General features: G+C 38.6%; 2 protein-coding genes across 4 annotated transcripts; one reads left to right on the forward strand and one right to left on the reverse strand.

The window, feature by feature from the left end:
* Positions 1-14,055: 14,055 nt before the first annotated feature.
* Positions 14,056-17,035, reverse strand: timm29 (translocase of inner mitochondrial membrane 29). Its single transcript, XM_081363536.1, has 2 exons — positions 15,656-17,035; positions 14,056-14,998 (listed from the first exon to the last, which is right to left on the reverse strand). The coding sequence occupies exons 1-2, from the start codon at positions 15,750-15,752 to the stop codon at positions 14,343-14,345; spliced, it is 753 nt and encodes a 250-aa protein (XP_081219662.1). The 5' UTR covers positions 15,753-17,035; the 3' UTR covers positions 14,056-14,342.
* yipf2 (Yip1 domain family, member 2) lies at positions 15,786-19,892 on the forward strand. 3 transcript variants are annotated; one of them, XM_081363255.1, is made up of 10 exons: positions 15,786-15,900; positions 16,598-16,690; positions 16,779-16,855; positions 16,944-17,086; positions 17,196-17,276; positions 17,455-17,542; positions 17,663-17,779; positions 18,053-18,219; positions 18,300-18,482; positions 19,326-19,892. In XM_081363255.1, the coding sequence occupies exons 3-10, from the start codon at positions 16,825-16,827 to the stop codon at positions 19,428-19,430; spliced, it is 915 nt and encodes a 304-aa protein (XP_081219381.1). In that variant the 5' UTR covers positions 15,786-15,900; positions 16,598-16,690; positions 16,779-16,824; the 3' UTR covers positions 19,431-19,892. The 3 variants fall into 3 exon arrangements, with proteins under 3 accessions (XP_081219381.1, XP_081219379.1, XP_081219380.1); XM_081363253.1 differs by lacking the exon at positions 15,786-15,900 and adding an exon at positions 16,397-16,476; XM_081363254.1 differs by lacking the exon at positions 15,786-15,900 and adding an exon at positions 16,424-16,508.
* Positions 19,893-20,276: the final 384 nt, after the last annotated feature.

A 20,276-nucleotide genomic window follows, 5' to 3' on the forward strand; every position in this document is an offset into this window, starting at 1 on the left:
TTACCTAGTGCGTTCAAGTCATGTCGGAAAAAGATTGCATTCACAAAGTCGTAATTACGAGATTTTGTTTGAGTTATAAAACTAGCCAAGTTGCATGTAGCCTACAAAACACTTAAGTATTGTCCAACATCGACAGAATGGCATATAGGCCTATAGGCCTACGATCAGTTTAAGGCACCGATAAATTGTAGCTATAAACATGAAAAAGAAAAACACACCCAGTGCACATTATTTATTTATAATTTTGTAGAAGATGTACAAATGGGCAGTGCTGCAATTCACAAATGCACAGGAAACGATTCACACTCAAAAAACAATGTAGGCCTTAGCCTTTTTTAAGATTTACGCAATTGAATTAATAGTAAAATTCTATCAAATTGAATTGAATAATCCTTACATATTTTAACTGAATAAGAGAATAAACATTGTTCAATTAAAATACAGAAGGATTATGTTTTTTTTTATCATACCTACCCCTACCCTTAAAACAATGCAAATATTTAGTCAAATAAATAAATATTGAAGTGCGCAAACTGCGCATGCGCAGTAGGACAATCTGACGGGTAAGATGAAATGTCAGGACACCGCATTTGCGCATGGAAGAGTGCAGCGAACAGTAGACGGCTGAGAGGACAGGAAAGTTCGCTTTTCTGAGGTGAGATTGAGAAACGTTTAATTTCGTAAGTTACGAAAATAACTTAAGAATAAAATAGGCTAATGACACTGACATAAAGCCTGACAATATCTCATCCGACCGCAAATTAGGCTGAATCGGAACAACACGTTTTTCTCAGGCACTCTTTACTTAAACTGCGTCTGACAAAAGTGTCAACAGCTTTTACGCACGGCTTTCAAAATCAAAGTCTCGCATAAGAAAAACAGAATTAATGTTGTTGTTTCTTTCACTGCGCGGTCTTGCGATTCACCAGTTGAAACACTGTGGACTTGTTCTTAGCCGAAGTCCTATTATCGCCTGGCTGGTTGTTGCAAAATAAACCCCAACCACTGGTTGGGGTTTATTTTGCAATCGTGACCATATCCTTGCATTTATATTCCGATATAGGCTACTTGAAGAAATGTTTCTCAGAGTTGGACTCAGGCCCATAATACAGCATTATCAAAGTAATAGCACAATCAAGACTAATAAGAGCGCTTACTTGCTGTGAATCAGGCAAAACCGCAGCCCCATAATATTTAGATGTGGGTGGCTGATATAGCGGGTTTAGTGTATGAAGTCTTGCAATCTCTCTCTTTTTATTTAATCCTGCTTGAGGACATACAATACATAATTAGACTACAGTGCTTAGAAACATTTATTATAATGAGCTGGAATGGCATGGTTCAATGGACTTTATGCGAAATCCATAACTTTAAGATTTAAGGTTTGTAATATTGTCATAAAATCAGTATTGTGTTCAAGCCCCAAGTCTTTTACTCTCTCTCTCTCTCTCTCTCTCTCTCTCTCTCTCTCTCTCTCTCTCTCTCTCTCTCTCTCTCTCTCTCTCTCTCTCTCTCTCTCTCTCTCTCTCTCTCTCTCTCTCTCTCTCTCTCTCTCTCTCTCTCTCTCTCTCTCTCTCTCTCTCTCTCTCTCACACACCCCTTTGAGCATCTTCATAGGAAAACCTAACACATTATTATGATCACACTGCACCTTATCATGTACAATAGAGACTTGAAATAAAAATGTATTGAGATCTAAACCCTAAATACTCAGGCTTTTTCCAACAATAGGGAAAGCGGCAAACATGTAATTTTCTCTCAAGGAGATAAGTAGGCCTACTTGCTTTTCAGCATGCAGGGTCCCTCTCCCCCACTATGCCACAGAGGCTTTAATTTCCCCTGTAATGATAGGGAAAGGTGACGCATAAACAGTGAAGCTCCTGACAGAAGCTTTGTGAAGACATTCAGTTTGAGACTAATTGTCTAAAGGTAAACACCTGCAGGTGCGCTTCAAGGCTGGTTAATGATACTACTCTACTGAAACTGAGATAAAGAAGGACTGAGGTAATGTAACTTAATCATAGCATGTACAGTTATGAAAAGGCAAATGCCAGTTTCTTGGCTTATTCGATTTAAATACAGAAAATACTGCAATATTTCATTAAAAATAAAAAATAAAATTATGAAAATTTTGGTGGCTTGACACATTTCTAACATTTCATTCAATTGACACCAAGGTACACCACAGCACAAACTATTGAACGGATATTGAACTTCAACTTCCAGTTGTCTGCTTTAATTAATCACTAGCCTAGCTGATGATTTGCAAATCGTTAGTCATTTTTTAATTAATTATTTCTTAGCCAATTATGCTATGAGGCTAACGAAATGTATCATTATGTTATTACTTAACATGGCTGATTGTTAATATGTCATTTTGGTTTTGACATCCACACTAAGCCATGGATTTCAATTATCTGTTTATTAGTTAAGCATGAATGAATGGATATTAGTGCACCCGTATTTTAAAGTGTTAACACTTTTTTCTATGCTTTCGTGCAAATCACCAAAATGTAGTTCTGTCATGAAATCTCTCGGAGCGTTTGACATGGTAATGCATATGACAATGTTGATATGTTTTGTCTTGGCGGAATAGATCTGCTGCGCTGCTGTTGGTTATTGCTGCCAATACATACACGACACACTGCTGTGAGCAAGTAAGACATGCTGCTGCTGTGCAATATAGCGTACATGAATTACCCGTAGCAGATCTATACAGGTGGAGCTGGGGAAGGTGGAGGGTTTCTGAAAGCGTTGCAACTGCTAAAGCAAATGCTGACCGAGTATTTGAAGGTTGAGCAGCGAGCTCATTGGCTACTGATACATCAGCTGTGTCCTTAGAGAACAATGTGATTGCAAGCAGATTGAGTTAAGGACCTTTCAGCCTGCGCCATCTAGAGTTTCATGACAGAACTTTGTATTTATGTTTTCTCATGAGATCCGGTTGGGTTTAGCGCTAACCGTTTCATGCTCTCAGAGCATTTTCTCCTTTTATGTTCAGGGTTTTCTTTAGTAATGTAGAAACTACACTGTAAAAAGTGAACAGTTGGATCAACTTAAAAAAAATTACTTCAATTGGTAACACCTAAAGAAATTAAGTTTTCTCAACTTAAATTATCACGTTTTATCATGAAAAATGTGATAATTTAAGTTGAGAAAACTTAATTTCTTTAGGTGTTACCAATTAAAGTAATTTTTTAAGTTGATCCAACTGTTCACTTTTTACAGTGTAGAAAGTTTAGAAAGTAAAATTTAAACGTTTTATATAACTAAACGCCAGTCAAAAATACTAGTGTTAAGTTATATACAAACAGAATCGTTTGAATTTTTGGTCATTGCTTTTGTAACCTCTTTAACTGAATAATTATTTAGAAATAATAAATCTGCTGTAGATTGATTCAGAGGAGTTTAATGATTAATTAAGATCATGATTTTTATAAAAGCCTTTTGTTTATTTATGGTCCCCGTCTTATCTCTGTGATTAAATGCCTTCAATATTTCTACTTGCTCTGCCCATACATCTGCATTTCCAAGCAGTGAACAGTTCTCATCTTTCACCCGCAAGACGAATTGATGTTCCCTGAGAAGTGAAGAGAGAGTTTATTTCTATTGCACATCTTCCAGCCATCACAAAATGTTTCCTTTGTGTTCCTCTCATGTGCGGCGCTTATGTTGCATTGACCCCTGCAAGCTGCCAGCGGGATGAATTATGACTGCGTGCCTGCGATGGATGCCCGCACCGTGTTGTGATGCAGGTCTCTGGTGCGTGTGTAGACTGGGGATGACCGAGTGACTGTTCATCATCAGCGCAGACTGAAGTAACAGCCCTGCAGGCCTGCCCAGATCGCGCTCTCAATTTCTTTCTCTCTTCGCCAGGACTCTTGTTGCCATGATAATGAATACAAATCTATCATCCGACTGTGTGCGATTGTGCCTCAGTGTATTGCTCAAAATTGCAGAAGCTTTGTGTCAGAGCAGCACAGTCTCTTGAAATGTTTCCAATCGCCTTTTCAAAAACAGTTTTTTGTGTTCGCGCAGTTTAAAGAGTGACCCGCTTTTTGTTCTCGCTCTCAGTCTCTCTTACACTTTCATGTGGTGCTCAGTCACCATGAAACCATGTTATGCATGTTTATTGTTTTCTGGCTTTACTCTCACCGTGTGCTAAGTTGAAATGATGGCTCCAATTTTAGACAGTCTCTTGTTGTTGACATATGTTTCTATATGGGGTGGCCGAGAGGATTTGCATCTAGAATTCACAGGAGGCTCAAATTCATCGAGCCCCGAACTGTCATTGCCCCTCTTAGGGGTTGAAACCAAGTCACAGCCATAGACTGTGTGCTCTCAATGTTTTTCATATTATAATCTTTGTTCAGAAAAGTTCACAGACTTTGCGACGTGTCCTCTAAATTTAAACTTTTTTTAATCACAATAAGCTCTGATAGTCTTTGTGTACTCGCTACTGTGTTTAGCTGTTACTAATAAGTGGAACACCAGAAAAGTATCTACTGACAGGAGTACTTTCCGACATTATCTGAGATATGGATGTGTGTGATGACAAGACAAAGTGTCTCTGACCTCTCTTCACCTCTTTCAAGTGTCTAATGCTCTCAGGTTGATAGCGGCATTGACCCAGGAAATGGAGCAGTGTGTGGGTGAAAGCTGAGGTAACGCATGGCCTGGAGACTGGCAGAGAGGACAGAAATTATATAATATTATACCATGGTCTGGGTGAATACTCGATTCTGATTGGCTGCAGGGTGTCCGTTAAAAAGTGATAATGTACACCTAAATAAACCGTCAGGTGTAACCAAGGAAACCAAGTTATTGTTTGTAACTTGTAACTTTAGATTTCGAATGTAAAACTAATTAAAATATAAACTAATGTTTTAAAAATGTGTTATTTGGCAAGTGACCATGGTATAAGCGGGTTAATGCCCTTCGAGGTGTCCATTGTCAGGTATTAATGGACTTCCGACCTCCGCTGCGCGTCGGACGGTTCACGCCTCGCCGTCGTCCATTAATACCTGATAAATAAAATAGCATAATATAAAAAAATTATGAAAAAAAATATATATAAAGATTTTTTTTATAATTAAATGTAAATAATATATAATATAAAAATAATATAAATAAAAAAAAAATGATGCCATTCAAGTACATTAGGGGTGAAATACAATTACAAACAAAATCTCTTTTGCAGGCTTTTTAGAGGCTGATCTTAAGTTTTTTTTTTACCAGTGCATTTCTGCAAATTTCAAAGGAGCAAAGATTTCAGTGTAGCAATGGGGACTGTCTTAATGAAACAGAAGTAGTGACAGATCTTTTCTTCCACATTGCGATGCACATCCAAATATAGCGATTTATGAAAAAAGAAAAGAAATTGTAGGGCAGGGACTATGGTTCTATGCATCGGTTTTTGATTTTGATGTCAGGGTATAAAGGACTCAAAAATGAATGCAACTTTGCAATCAGAAATGGATAAAATACTTCATAAAATAGATTTTATTTCATGCTGACTCTAAAAATGGCTAACCCCCTTGCTAGTGCACTGACAACTGAAGTAATGAGCAGACTGAGACACTATATTATATATAAAATATATTTATAAAAAAGATTTTAGAGTGACGTATAGAATGATTTCTGCAACTGCATTCTGAGCTTGTGAGTTAAAAATGTTTGGTAACCCAGACAAACACTATTGCAGCAGTCTATGTAACAAGCAAGTGAATGAATTTCTCAGAGAGGAAACAACAATACATAGATCCAGATAGTAAACCAAGTAGTGTAAGTTTGATATTTTTCTGACCGGTAGTGAACAGTCTTGTGAGGGCAGTGGAGAGTCTGCTAGCAGAGAGTCTTGTGCTGCTGATTACAGTGAAGTCTTCAATCAGATCAGACAGCTGACTGCTCCAATCAGCCTCCCTTTCCCTGCTTAGTTTGGACCAATCCGGTCAAACCCAATTACTGGAGTCACACTCTAATTGTCTGCCGACCCCATTGAACCACCACCACAATGAACTGGGTCAAAGACACAGCAGTAAGTTATTATTCTGATGTGACACAGCATGTGGCATACATGCATTATTGTTTGGGTATAGGACCTTTGTGATAGTAATTGATTGAAGATTGCGATTCCCTCTTGCTCATAGCTGTAGTTCTCAAATGACTTGCTGCTGGGAGGTAAAGTGAAGCTCTCGTTCACAGTGTGGGAACAGCTTTGTCACAGAACCCCAAACCATATGGGTTCATTCATTAAAGCCTGTTCTTTCTATGTGCGCACAGAACCTAATAATAGCACACAGTTCCTCAAGAGCTCCTTTATTTATTCTCAAAATTCAAAGCTGTGTCTTGTGAGGAGTTCAATACACCCTTATACATTCTGTATAGTCATGAGAGTTTCCCTGGTGATCCACCTTTTAGATTCGCCAGACCATTTTTAGCTACATGCATACTGTGCCCGAGGAAGAACTCTGAGTTGTGAGTAATGTTGACTCTGTCTATGTCTGTGTGGGTCACATTGGTCAGTGAGGCGATTTGCTGGCTCTAGGGTTTTCCTTAGACACTGTGGCTTCCAAACCACTGGCACCAGGAATATACAAGTCATTTTTTAAAAGAAAACATAAAAATATTACCAAAAAAATACCAACAAAAATAATAAATCTGTCACGTTTTTCACCCTCGTGTCATTCCAAACCTGTATGACTTTCTTCTCTGGAATTTAGAGAAAATATTTTACATAATACAGAATAAAAGCTTAAAGCTGCATTCCATAACTTTTTTGGGTTAAAAATGATCCAAAATATTTTGTTGAGCAAGTACATAACCAGGCAGTGTTCAAAACTATCTGCTTGCCTTAGCTCGATTCAAAATGGTAAGTTTGTAATAATGTTTTTAATTCCAGTGGTACTGCTGGATTTCTGTGGGAAATTCGAGCATGTCTTTGCGTCATTACGTCACATCTGTGCACATAAAGAAGGGGTCGCAGCTAGGTTGTATTGCGTGTGAGGATGTTGGAGGTGGAGATTTATAGCCTTTTCTCACAGCACTTGATATGATTAAACTTATCAATTTGATGACGGATCCAGAAAGGTTCAAATGACAATCACCAGTGACAAGTGGAAATTCACCCGTTGTAAAATGCAAAAGACTTCGGACTTCGGAGTGGCTACAGAAAAAAAGAGACTGCAACAGGGCCCATGCGAAAACAAGGATAAATATCCTTGGCATTCACGCAATGCTGATGTTGGTAACATTAACAATTTGAGAACAAAGTATAATTTGCACGGTTTGACGTGATATGATAAGCGATCGTTAGATTTAATCAGCCTTAAATTTCCCTTAGTTGGTCAGAACAAAAGTGGATGTTACTTGTTCAGACGACATTTTCCAGTGAAAATTCTTATGTTGGTCATACTTCCAAAAAGTAGAATCTGAGATTGCGAATGACACAGTATCCACACCGGAGCGGTTACTGACAGACACACATCTTCCTCAAAACATTGGATTCATCCGCGCTGTGCCATGCCGAGGCACAACCCACGTAAAGTTGATAATTCCGCGAATAACTGCAATTGCAGATTTCGAACAGAGATGGCGACAAAGAGGAGAAACTACAGATTGCAGCTTTAATAAAAGTTTGGAATGACATGAAGGCAGAATTTTCATATTTGGTCGAACTTTCCCTTTAACTCACACAACATGCAGTAAAAAACAACAACAAAATTCTTATTTCACACCCTGTTTATTGACCTTCTATGATGTACATGTGTTGAGTGACATGACTAATAGTGAAAAAGATTAACAGTGCTTATTTTTTCAACCCACTGCTTTTGTGTACATTAGTGCAGGAAGAGCCATAGTTCTCATTCATTGTCCGGCGAGTCGAATAGATAAAACCCACCGACAGCAATGAATGTGAATCAGGACCCAGAGCTGTGACAGTAGATGCAGAATACAGTCTCTCGCTTCACTGATCAGCTGGGACAGCTTTAGAGACACTACAGCAGCCATCTTGGCCAGCTCAGCAACAAAATGGACTCGCACATGTAGTTGCTGGCACTCAGAAGGTCCGTGTGGTCGGAGTGTGTTCAAGAGGCAGGGTACACTCAACACTCGATGGTTTCTTTGACTTGCAAACTCACCGACAGCGTTGAATGTTCACTGAGACTCGCCTTGGACTGCATATACTTTGGAAATGCTGGAATTGTGTGATTTGATAGACATGCACACCAAAAAAATTACATAAACACAGTTACGTACCTCACATGATACTACTTACATTCCCACCCCAACTAGTTTCAAATATGTTAACCACTTTAATACACATTAATAAATCTACGACCCATCCCTACAGTATGGTATATGTATTGAATATGTTTTCTTGGCCCTTAAAATACATATTGCAATGAAATTGCAATCAACCCAGCCTATATTTAGCATATATTTTGACCAGGACAAATACATGTTTGGGCCATATGAGACTGTGCTCTCACAGTCGCTGAGGGGAAGTTTTGTGTGAGCATTGGAGGCTTTGGAGATCTGGTCATATGCACAGGGAAGCGGGCGTAGAGCGCTGCATGAAGTATAGCATGAGCTCTGTGGGGTCTATTATCTGATTGTGGGGGGAAGGGACCAGGAGCTGAGAGTGAGCGGGAACAGAGGGTTGCCGATTGGAGAGAAAGAGAAAAATGTAAGGGGGAAGGAGGAATCAAGAGAGCGGGCAGAGTGGAGGTGGTGAGTGCATGTCTGGGCAAGGGGGTGTTGATCGATTCCAGGCTATGCATTTCCAGACAGACTGAATGGCAAAGGTCAAAGGGTCTCATTTCCTATGAAAGAGGGGCTGTCTGAAATGCGCCTCGTCCGTTTGTTTGCTCGATGCATTTGGAACACGCTCACGTATGCACGTGCAAACAGACGGTGCGGTGTGTATGCAATCTCAAACATGAAAGCAAGTTTTAAAAGACTTTTGGAAGGTTACATAACAACTATTTGCCATCAAAAATGGCAAAGAAACTGTTCTCAAGACCCACATCTGCAAGAAACGGGACCAGCTGTTGGCCTATGAGGTGAAGGTTGATCTTTGACTATATATGAGCAGGCAAAAGTAACAGGCCTGATGTTCATGTTTGTCCAGCCATTGAAATGACGGCCGTGTGAGATGCGGAAAAGAAAGGGGGAAGGGTCTGGAAGAAAAAATAAGGCTACCATGGCAGCCCCCCTCCCCCACTTGGGACTTGAACTCATGACCCTTTGGTGAATGAGTTCATAGGCATCACAGCCAGTTTTGTGGACCCGACAAGCTCGCTGGGAAACTTTTAAAACTGGATTTTAGAGTGTGAAACACGTAATTAGGAAACTTTAGCATATCTGACAAACTTATTAAAAGAAGCCAGGCTTTTACAACAATTTAAAAATCGTCTTAAAATAAAAAAATGACATCACGTTGACATTAGACATGAAAACAATACAAAAAAATCATAACACAAAGACACAAACCGCACATTTCCTGGGATGAAAAAAGTTCAGAAGTAGCACATTGTAACATGCTTGTGAAGTTCACATAGTAGTCTGTATGTTTGTATCTGTGCAAAAGCTGATCATTCATAGCATCCAAAAACTTCACGTCATTATTGTGCCGGTCAGTGCAATTTTGGGTGCAAGAGGATTATTGATGAAGATGTGGATAGCCCTTCCCCCTCGTCTGGCCAACTGGGTGTATGTCTACCTGCTCCAGACTAAATCAATAGTTTAATCCAATTGCCATTCACTTCCATGGGGATTGATATCACCTCACATGCATACACAAACATATGCGCTCACACACACACACACCATTAGGAGACCATTACACTCTCCATACTAATGTTTACAACCAACAATTAGTCAAAGTTAGCAGTTAAAAATGAAATAAAATACATTTATGTTTCTTAAAAAAAGAAAAATACAAGCCACGAAAATGTCCCAAAGCTTTAACTAGCATGCAAACACATGCAAACACAACACACATGCATGCCTTGGTGGATAACATCACATTAAAATGTCCTGCAGTGATGTCTGACCGCATAAGCAACACTTGTCACATTTGTCAAATCAAATTTGTATCACATTCTAACAGCATGACAATGCATCCTAATGAAAAAGTCCTCTCTCGCATGCGCTCAAACAGTCACAGTAGATCACAGGCTCTTGGTTTAGGGAGGTGGCAGGGGTTCGAGAAGAAAAACACACTTACCACAGTGACTCTCTCAGATGCATACACCCAGTCTGGCTCCAGTCGATCTCTGCCCCCCTCCATACGTCGAGCTTGGCCGTTCCACCCCTGCATTCCTTCACCTCCCTTTTTCTCTCTTCTATTTTAAAACTCTTCGTTCTCTTTCTACTCACCTTCCACCCTGACATCCCTTCGTGAATTCCATACCACCTCTTTCTATTCTCACCCCTTCCACCAGTCTCCTCTGGTTTTCTCGTCCCGGTCTCTCACTCTTCTTGAAGCCATCCTCTAGCCGCTGTTAACTTAACTGCAGTCGGTCTGGTGTTTCTCTTGCTGTGTGTGTGTGTGTCCGTGTAGAGAGAGAGAGGGAGTGCAAATCGGGACACACAGGCTAAGTCAGTTTGAATGAAAATTGTGAATGCGCTCCGCTTCCTTCTCCTCCCCCTCTCCCTCTGCCTCTCTCTCTCTCTCTCTCCCTCACTCTTCATTTCCTTCCCTCCCCCTTCATCCCCACCCTACTCTCTTGCGCACTCTTTTTTTCTCACTCTCTTTTGGGTGGCTGCTCCATCTGTATTTCCTCACATCTTCAAACATTTTCACACTCCAGACAGACATTTATATTTTTATACTTCCCCCCTTCCCTCGTGTTTCTCTCTCATCACTCTCTCTTTTTCTCCTCATTTAAACAAATGCACACACATTCATGCTTTCCTCACTGTGCGCCAGACACTTAACCATTTGTGTTCTGTGAGCCACTACCCTAAAAATAGTGTATACCGCTTGGTGCCAGACAATCTCAATGTTTATTTATTTTTTTATTTTTTTATTATTAATTTTCACATTTGTGTTTTGATTATTCTTACATATTATCCATATTTTGCTGTTTTTTTTGTTTTGTTTTTTAGCTTCAGTAACCAGTTTTGTAAATGCTCATTTGAACTCATCTTATGCTTAACTGTTTAATACACTGAAATTTAAGTATTTACAAAAGTTTATTTTACCCTATATTTAAACTCACACTATACTTTCAGATGCTGCATTAACGGATCCAGTGTCTGGTTGTGTCGCCATGCCTTTAACATTTTCCTCCCTCTCGTGCTCTCCATACTCTCTTCCTTTATGGTGACATATTGATCAGACATTACGGGAGGGGGTGGTGGAGTTGTAGTTTCTGAGGTCAGCGCCATGGCTAGACTGCCTCACCCCTACGCATGACCCCCGGCCCCCTCCCAACATGCCCTTGCTGAACCCAAGCTCCCCCTTTCCACACTGACCACTGATCGGCCTCAGCCACCATATCCGTCTGACATTGGCAACTGAGTATATGGATAGAGTGACAGTCAATAGTCAATACAGGACAGGTTGTGGAGGGTGGGGGAGGATCCAAGTCGATCGAAGGATGAATGAGGGAGACTGTAACATAGTACAAGGGATGAAAATTCATGTTGCGTTAAACCTGTTTGACTTTTTTTCTTCTGTGGAACATAAAATAAAATATCCAGAAAAATGCCTTAGTGCACTCAGAAAAATTCAGTTAAGCTTGTTCAGTGAACTTAATAAAATAAAGGAAAACGCCATGAAATTAGTTTAGGGCTGTTCAACAAGACTAAAACTAGTTCATTTAAACAAATAATGTTTTGCTGAACCACATGAATCAAGTTCCTGTGTTAGATAACTAGCAATAGCATGTTAGCATGAAAAAGACAATTGCATTTATTGTTATATGTAACATGAGGTGAGCAAGTAAGTTGCAGCTGATCTCATTACTGGGATGTAGTACTTCTTACTACTACTTGGTATATAGTTGTTGTTCACTGAGTGAAGCAATAGACTCCATGATCATCATGTAACCTCCTTCAGCACAATGGTAACCACACAACCTTAAAACAATAGAAACTCTTCAAAATATCCATCATAAGTGAGCATTAAACATTAACAAGCCTTTCTTTTTACTGAAAAATACATGCAATTATACTTAATTAATACTCTCCTAATGCAGTCTCAACTGCCCAGTTAAATGTCAATAAAAACGATTAACTTTGATATTTTTTTTTTGTCCACACTTTGGATATTCAGAATATCTCCTTTTGAGTTCCCTAAAAAGAAAGAATGTCACTTAGGTTTGGAACAACATGAGTGTGAATAAATGATGACAGACTTTTCATTTTTGGCCGAACTATCCTTTAAATATTGAATTAGCCATTTTAGTGTCATGGGGTTATGCGAACATTGCTTTTGACAATTGAGACCCAAGGATTCATGAAATATAAAGACAAAACAAAAGCAAAAATGAATGAGAAACAGTTTTCCATCTCCATCATCATTTAGCCTAGAATAAAGAGCAAACAAGACAGCAGTGACACTACCTGAAAAAACATGGTGGGCTTCCACTCCATTGCTTTCCACTGCCTATTATCTCAGTTCAGTGAGCTTGAAGGCAATAAGGCAGGCCAGGGACAGCACTTTTTAAAGCATTGGGACGCAGCAGTGGTGTGTCTGAGCTGAGAGTGTCTTGCAGAAAGTGCTACACTGTTAGAAAAGCTCCTCCATTTAGCAATCAGCCAATGTCTGGGTCCCTGTGGACACCCTGATTGACAGACAGAGTGCTTCAGTACATTATGAGGATTGAGAAACATCAGATACCGCTGCCCGAGGCTAAAGCAACATCCTCCTACCGGCTGAAAATCTTTAGTGATTGGATAACAGCAGTGTGATAATGCTAAGTGACCATTTCAATATACAACAGTAAGAGTAATTTATAACAGTGGAGAAGTTAAAAGCGGATCGTTAGGATTTCAGATGGTTCAGCCTCTGCCTGAAGCAAGCCATAGGTTTTCTCTCATTAATACTCGTCTCGAGTGACATGCGATATTTCTGTTAGGCATTTTGTAAATGCACCCTAATGACATTATTATTTCAACATTGACTGTAGCGGGGTTAAGTTACACACAGATAAGCCCCTGCAGTCTGCCACTGTTACATTATTAGAAACGTCTTCAAATGGGCTCCTACGCTTTCATTAGTGTATCTTAAGTGCATTTCATCATTAAGTGTGTTTCATTATTTGGCCTTTTACTGAAAATATGACCTTGTCTAGTTTGACATGAACGGGTCAGCTCTGCATTCACATGCTTTATTGCAGGAGAACTGCACGATCAGAATGAACAATCCTCTCCAGGAGCTGAGATACCAATCAGAAAAAAAAAGAGGCGAATGCTGCTTCGTGAGCCAGTGAATCAATACCAACCATCTTAGAAAGGACTGCATGGGGGAGCGAGCGAAAGACTAATGGAGGAGGACAAGCCTGAGAGAGGAAGAGTAAAGAGATTAATGTAAAAGAGGATTTCCCTTGAAAATGAATCAAAGTCAGCCATTGAAACAGAAGGTCAAAGGTAATGGGATTAATGGAGATAATTAACCCAACTCTTTTTTTTAAATTAACTCCTTTTAAAAGGCAGCAAAGATATTATTGGTTAGTTACGAAGAAACCATATGCTCACCAATCAAAAATACAGTAAAAAATGAGATATTATTACAATTCAAAAGAACTGTTTTCTACTTTAATATATTTTAAAATGTAGCCTAATCTATTCCAGTGATGGCAAAGCTGAATCTTTACTCCGGTCTTCAGAGTCACATGATCCTTCAGAAATCATTCTAATATGATTTGATGCTCAAGAAACATTTATTATTATCAATGTTAAAAACAGTTGCGCCGCTTAATGAATAGAAATTTCAAAAGAACAGCATATATATATACTTATACATGTAAATAAATATTTATTTTTGTAACATTGTAATTTTTGCAAAATATTGCTACGTAAAAGAAATTTGACAAAGAGATATATTTTTGATCAGTTTATTTAGTGTTGTGCTATTCTGTCATATAAAACAAGGTCAGCATGTTTTAATGTATTTGCAGTCAGCCACTTATTTGCACAACTTTAGCAGTAAAGTAACAGACTACAATATAATGTTGCTTACTTCCATAAACACATTATAATAATGATTCCCACTCACATTTTTTACTTTTCAATTCTTATCAACAGCTGATTCTTGCAAGCATGATCAATGGGGTCATTTGTGAGATACAGCATTCAATCTAACATGTTCATAAAGAAGTCTGTGCTTTCTATGTTATGTTGCTTTCCTTTCCTTTAACAGAAATGTCCAGGTCTTTTTGTATACCATCTAATTCATTGCTCTCATCCTCCATCACCACAGCTTTCCACGATTCCTGATGAAGCTTTTCATTCCTTTCAGTTATCTGGGGAGACGGGGGGGCTGTTGCCACCAGAGCAGGAGGAAGATGTTTGAACTCCTCCTCATTTATATCAAAATCCTTCATTTTATGATCAAGCACCCACCAGCGTCCCACAAAGCCCACATCCAGCACACGTTTGGGCAGCTCTGTCCAGGGCACCGAGATTGCTGAACAACGCGCCTCATACAGGCTGGACTCAGAGTTGTAGTCTGTGTAATAAGTCAAAGAGGCAATGCCCAGACTGGCATAGCGCAGCTTGCCCTCATTTCGCAGTTTCACGAGGGTCTGGACGTGTCCATCTGAGGTGCCACTGCGTATCCATGGTGACAAGAGAGCCAGGCGGTTGGAGGTTTCCAGCAGGCTGGTCTCAAAGGAACCATCATCGGGGTTGGTGTAATAGCAGGCGTACATTCCTCCTAGGAGACCCAGGTATACTGAAGCTTTGAGGGGTCGATCCCGAGCCCCCAAAACTGCCTCGCGACAAGCTTCCTTATAATCGCTTAAAAGACTACGGCACCATACACCTGAAAACAGTGAAGAAAATAGCAGATCTTGATTAACAACATTCAATTAATACAATTTTCCTATTGACACATTATACATAAAATAATGCAATAAAAAAAAAGTATACATGCAATACGGAAGCATCTTCTTCTTAGTAACAGACAGAGTTAGAAAATAGTCAGCAAACTAAATAGTTTTTTTTCCCCTCTGGTTTTCAATGCCATTCCATCTCCTATGGTTGTTTTTTCTAAAAACTTTAAGACTACGTTTGGATTTACTTGGTTAAAAACCTTTTCGAAAGTATCAACAGAATCCCCAGAAGCATTACAGCCCAGCAAAATAAGTTAAATTGACATTAGATTCTGACAGGATGAACACTGGTGAATTTTCTCATGATAGTTAAGAATTATGTGCGAGTCTTGAGTGTCCTATCCGTCATCGTGTAAATGACTTGATTCCAACAATTTGGTTATTTCAATGGAATATATGTTTAATACAAATACAGTTGTATATCTGTTGATACAATTAACACGCCTGCACTGCAGCAAATTCAGTGAACTAAAAGAAATGTACAAATGATTCACGTGACTGACCACCTAAAGGCAATATGAACATGAATTATCTTTCAACTTATGTACGACTACGAAGCAAAAAGAATACGCGTGTCTTAGTCCTACCTGCGCGACTGTTTATCAGTCTTTGCCATCGTGTGCCCTTGGTTGTCACTGTGGCTGCTGTGGAGCACCATCTCTTCAGCAGCCACGAGGCGGCCATGTTAGCAAATGAACTCACGAACTGTCACAGTTTACAGTTCACGGTGGATATAGCACAGGAAGAGCTTTCAGAAGACAGTTTCCAAACAGTCTCGACGCAGCAACGGTGGCGAAGGTGAAACTGAAGAGCCAAAATGGCGAGACGCACGGTACGTGAAATGTTATTAGTCCGGTGGGGAAACACAAAATGTCCTTTTCCGTCCCACCATGAAAAAATAAACCAAAAAGAGGGGAAGGGGTATTATTTGTCAGTATGTTTTTTTCAAATAATGTTTTTAAAGCGTTTTTGTCCTTATATTTTGTCCTTATATTAACTGAGTTATTGCTCAGTTTCTTTCATAAAAAATAAAGAGGTCTTTAATTTTTAAAATCTGTCCTTATTAATAAATATGTTTGTCAAAAGTATTTAATTATTACATAACAGTCAGAAACTTTAATTTATTTGATCAAAATAGTCAACAATGACAAAAAAAATAAAAATAGGACACAGAGGTTTTATTTAATCAAAACCCTTTTGGTTTTAGATGTAATACAACGTGCCTTGACGGTCCCTCATTTTGTGCCATCAATATACTGGAAAAATTATGAACAGGTAAAAAACAGAAAACAAAAACAGTTTTAATTCCGGCTTTGTTCCGGTCACATGTTCGTGTTTTGACGCACCGGAACCCTGCAGGTGACGTGGAATATGGGGACGATAACGTTAAATCCCTGATATTAAGACGGTATCAAATCTATTCTGGCTTCAATCGAATCGGTCAATGATTTTTTTTTAAATATCAGTTGATCAAAGTATACTGTTAAATAGCATCCGAGCTGACGGAACAATTTTTTTTTACCTGCTAGCTTGAAACAATCTAAATAGTTGAAGTTGCCAGAAGGAGTCAGCGTTGGCATAACGTTACTCCAGGATTAACGTTACCATATTGTAGCAGCCAGGTGAGTGAATTAGTGTAAATCTGATCTGATTTTAGTACTGACGGCTGTCGAATGATTTTGTTATGTTTATTTTCTTTTTCCCTCGCAGATATTATTCTAATGAGAACTCCCTGAGAGACGTGTAATCTCCAGTCATGACTAGCCCAGATGATTTAAAGTTTCAGGGTAACGTTAAATTAATCTGCCTCTGATATGTGCCACCTTGTTCTTGTCTCTGTCTCTCTGCTTTAATCTTCATTCTGCTCGTTTCCAGAGTTTGATGAAGCCGCAGATCTCCTGTCTTCAAATCCTGGAGCCTCAACCCTCAGCATCTCCAGCCCAGCAGCTGCAGCCTCCTCTGAAGAGGTGAAAGTTGACCTGTCAGACGATGAAGACAACCAGCAAGAGAGTTCAGAGGTGAGCTGCAGAACAAAACGGCAAATAAGGGCACACAAGTAGCTGCTTGCTTCACATGCCTCTTAGTTAGGATCAATGGTATAAGCCAGTTTGTTCATTATTCCCACAGTTGCTTGGAGGTGAAAAACAAACTGGTGGTTTTTGGACGTTTGAATACTATCAGTCGTTCTTCAACGTAGATACATTGCAGGTACGTTGATTTTTATATATATATATATATATATATATATATATATATATATATATATATATATATATATATATATATATATATATTAGCATTGTAAAATGTAGAAAAGGATTTCTACAGAACATCAACAACTCGGGTGCCCTAGTAATTGTATGTGCTGTTATCTTTATTATTGTAGGTGCTGGATAGGATAAAGGGCTCAGTTATGCCTTTACCAGGACGGAATTTCGTCAAACACCACATTAGAAGTAACCCTGACCTATATGGTAACGTACCATATTATTTTTAACCACTTTACAACACACCCAAACAATTTCTTTTATATTTGAGTGTATTGCTGGATTCTCAGACAGTTGATTTTTTTTGTTCCCCTTGCTCTCTGTCAGGTCCTTTCTGGATCTGTGTGACTCTAGTGTTCTCAGTGGCTATCAGTGGAAATCTCTCCAAATTTCTGAGTGAGATGGGAAACACAGATTTTCACAACAGGCCTGAATTCCACAGAGGTGAGAGGGCAGTAGGGATGGGAATTTGTAGAGAATGATTCTGCTTCTGATTTGACCTAACAATATACTTTACAAATATATTAAACAAAAAGAATAGAACTTGTTGTTAACATTTGTTTTTAATTCATATACATTAATTACATACTTATATGAACCTCCAATCAGATTTTAGATTCAGTGAACCCACAACTAATTTGAGTGTTTTCAAGTCATGTAGCGGTTTTGTTTCTGTCATTCGCTTCTGAATATACTAAAGGTTTTGTTCTGTTTTAGTCTCGATTGCAGCAGTGACCGTGTTCCTCTATGCATGGCTGGTGCCTCTAGGAGTTTGGGGCTTCCTAACGTGGCGTCAAAGTGTTGAGAGACAGATCAGCGGTTACACGTTTTTAGAGACTGTGTGTGTCTACGGTTACTCTCTCTTCATATATATCCCTACCTCGGTAAGTTTGAGATCATGTTCAAAAACACACGATCAAACTTCATCATGTTAGACCCAATAAGTCATGATCTCTGTTTTTAGATATTATGGACCATTCCCTTCAACTGGCTTCAGTGGCTGTTGATTGTTATTGCCATGGTGATCTCTGGCTCCGTGTTGGTCATGACATTCTGGCCGGCTGTTCGCGATGATACAAAACTAACGGCTTTCGCTACCATGGCAGTTATAGTGTCACTTCATGCTCTTCTGGCTGTCGGCTGCAAGGTGAGAGAAACTCATCAACTGAATATTCCAGGTCAAATACACCTTAAAAGTATTTAGCTATATCACAGAGAATATGTTTTTTGGTGCAATTCATTACTATAATTCCTGTTATCTATTTGTTGAAAGATTGCAGATTATTTGAAACAGTTTGATAGCACAGGGAATAAACATTTTAATATATGCTTTGTGCTTTCTTTCAAGTCTGTTACGTTTTACAAATCAAAGGATTGAGATCATATTATTTTCTGTGATATTTGACAACAGATGCCGTTAATAGAAGGTCAAGTGATTTATAATCTGGCATACACTACTATTCAAAAGTTTGGGGTCAGTATTTTATTTTTTTAAGAAATTTAAATTCTTTTTTAGCAAGGACCCATTAAATTGATCAAATGACAGTAAAGACATTTATAATGTTACAAAGATGTACATGAAAAAATTGTTTCAAATTAAGAAATATTTCTTGAGCTTCAAATCATATTAGAATGATTTCTTAAGGATCATGTGACACTGAAGACTTGATTAATGATGCTGAAAATTCAGCTTTGCATAAAAGGAATACATTTCAAATTCAATATAAATTTTGATCAAATAAATGTAGCCTTGGTGAGCATAAGAGTTAAAACCTGTTAACTCTTCTGTTAAAAACATTCAAATATATTACCGACCCCAAGCTTTTGAACGGTTGTGTATCCTTTGAGAATGACTGAAATACATAAAGCATAAACTCCCCTTTCAATTGTACATGAAGTGTCATTTGTGATTTCTTCTGGTACAGTTACACCATCCATTAAGACAAACGCTCAGCTTTAGTATTTAATACATTTTCTTCTCTCGTTTTAGCTCTACTTTTTCCAAGTGGCAGTGTACACAGGACCATCACACTCCGGAGAACAGATTACCCCAGCCTCAAATCACACATCATTTACCTCGGGAAAACCTCAATGACCAACTGAACTCAAGGGTCTTTAGATTCAAAGGACATGGAAAATGCAATGAAGTATGAGGTCTTAGAAGTGCAAAGTGTTATTAGTCTGTAACTAACCCAGCAGATAAAATAACCTCCCTCAGATCACAATTAAAATGATTTACTGATGACTTTAGTTTGTACTATTTTTCATGTACATATAGTGACCTGCCTGATATTATTTTCCTTGAGTGTTATGGTCACTTGTGTCAATTTTTGTGTTTCTTTTATTCAAGATGAAGTAATTTAAAAGTGATCATGCATTACTGTGAACTGATTTGAGGTTTGCCTTATAACCCCTGGCTGCTTTCTTTCCTTACAAGGCTACTTTATATTTTCTGTAAATTAAGAGAGGAAATACATGTATTAAGTATTTAATTTTGCTTTCCTGGGCAGTTTTCAGTTTGATGACACTGTGGAATAAAATTATTTTTGTCAGGGTGGACCTTTTCATTTTGAGCTTGTTTGGTATGCATGGATGTTCAGCCAGAATATCCATTACTCTCTGTCATTAACTCACCTCATGACTTTCCAAACACATATGACTTTTTTCTTCTTCTGTGGAACATAGATAATATTTTGAAGAATGTTGGTAAAAAAAAAACGTTTTGGTGTCCATTTACTTGCATTGTATGAAATAAAAACAACAAAAAAAACCCAAGACATTTCTCAGGATATATTTTATGCTCCACAGAAGAAACTCGTAGTTTTGAAATGACAAAAAGCAGAACTATCCTTTTCAGAAAGAAGATTCACCCAGAAATAGTTCAGATCATTCCCAAACCCTCATGTTGCTCCAAACCCGTATGACTTTCTTAACTAATCCA

This window comes from Scardinius erythrophthalmus (genome assembly GCF_964197995.2).
Source record: "Scardinius erythrophthalmus genome assembly, chromosome: 1".
Classification (NCBI taxonomy): Eukaryota; Metazoa; Chordata; class Actinopteri; order Cypriniformes; family Leuciscidae; genus Scardinius; species Scardinius erythrophthalmus.

What these genes read in the sequence shown, in the direction of transcription:
- timm29 (XM_081363536.1), bottom strand. Translation starts at nt 15,752, where the DNA reads ATGGCCGCCTCGTGGCTGCTGAAGAGATGGTGCTCCACAGCAGCCACA. An exon ending in ACTGATAAACAGTCGCGCAG is followed by an intron (nt 14,999 to 15,655) that starts GTAGGACTAAGA and finishes CACTGTTTTCAG; the next exon opens with GTGTATGGTGCCGTAGTCTT.
- yipf2 (XM_081363255.1), top strand. Translation starts at nt 16,825, where the DNA reads ATGACTAGCCCAGATGATTTAAAGTTTCAGG. An exon ending in AGATGATTTAAAGTTTCAGG is followed by an intron (nt 16,856 to 16,943) that starts GTAACGTTAAAT and finishes GCTCGTTTCCAG; the next exon opens with AGTTTGATGAAGCCGCAGAT. An exon ending in AAGTAACCCTGACCTATATG is followed by an intron (nt 17,543 to 17,662) that starts GTAACGTACCAT and finishes GCTCTCTGTCAG; the next exon opens with GTCCTTTCTGGATCTGTGTG.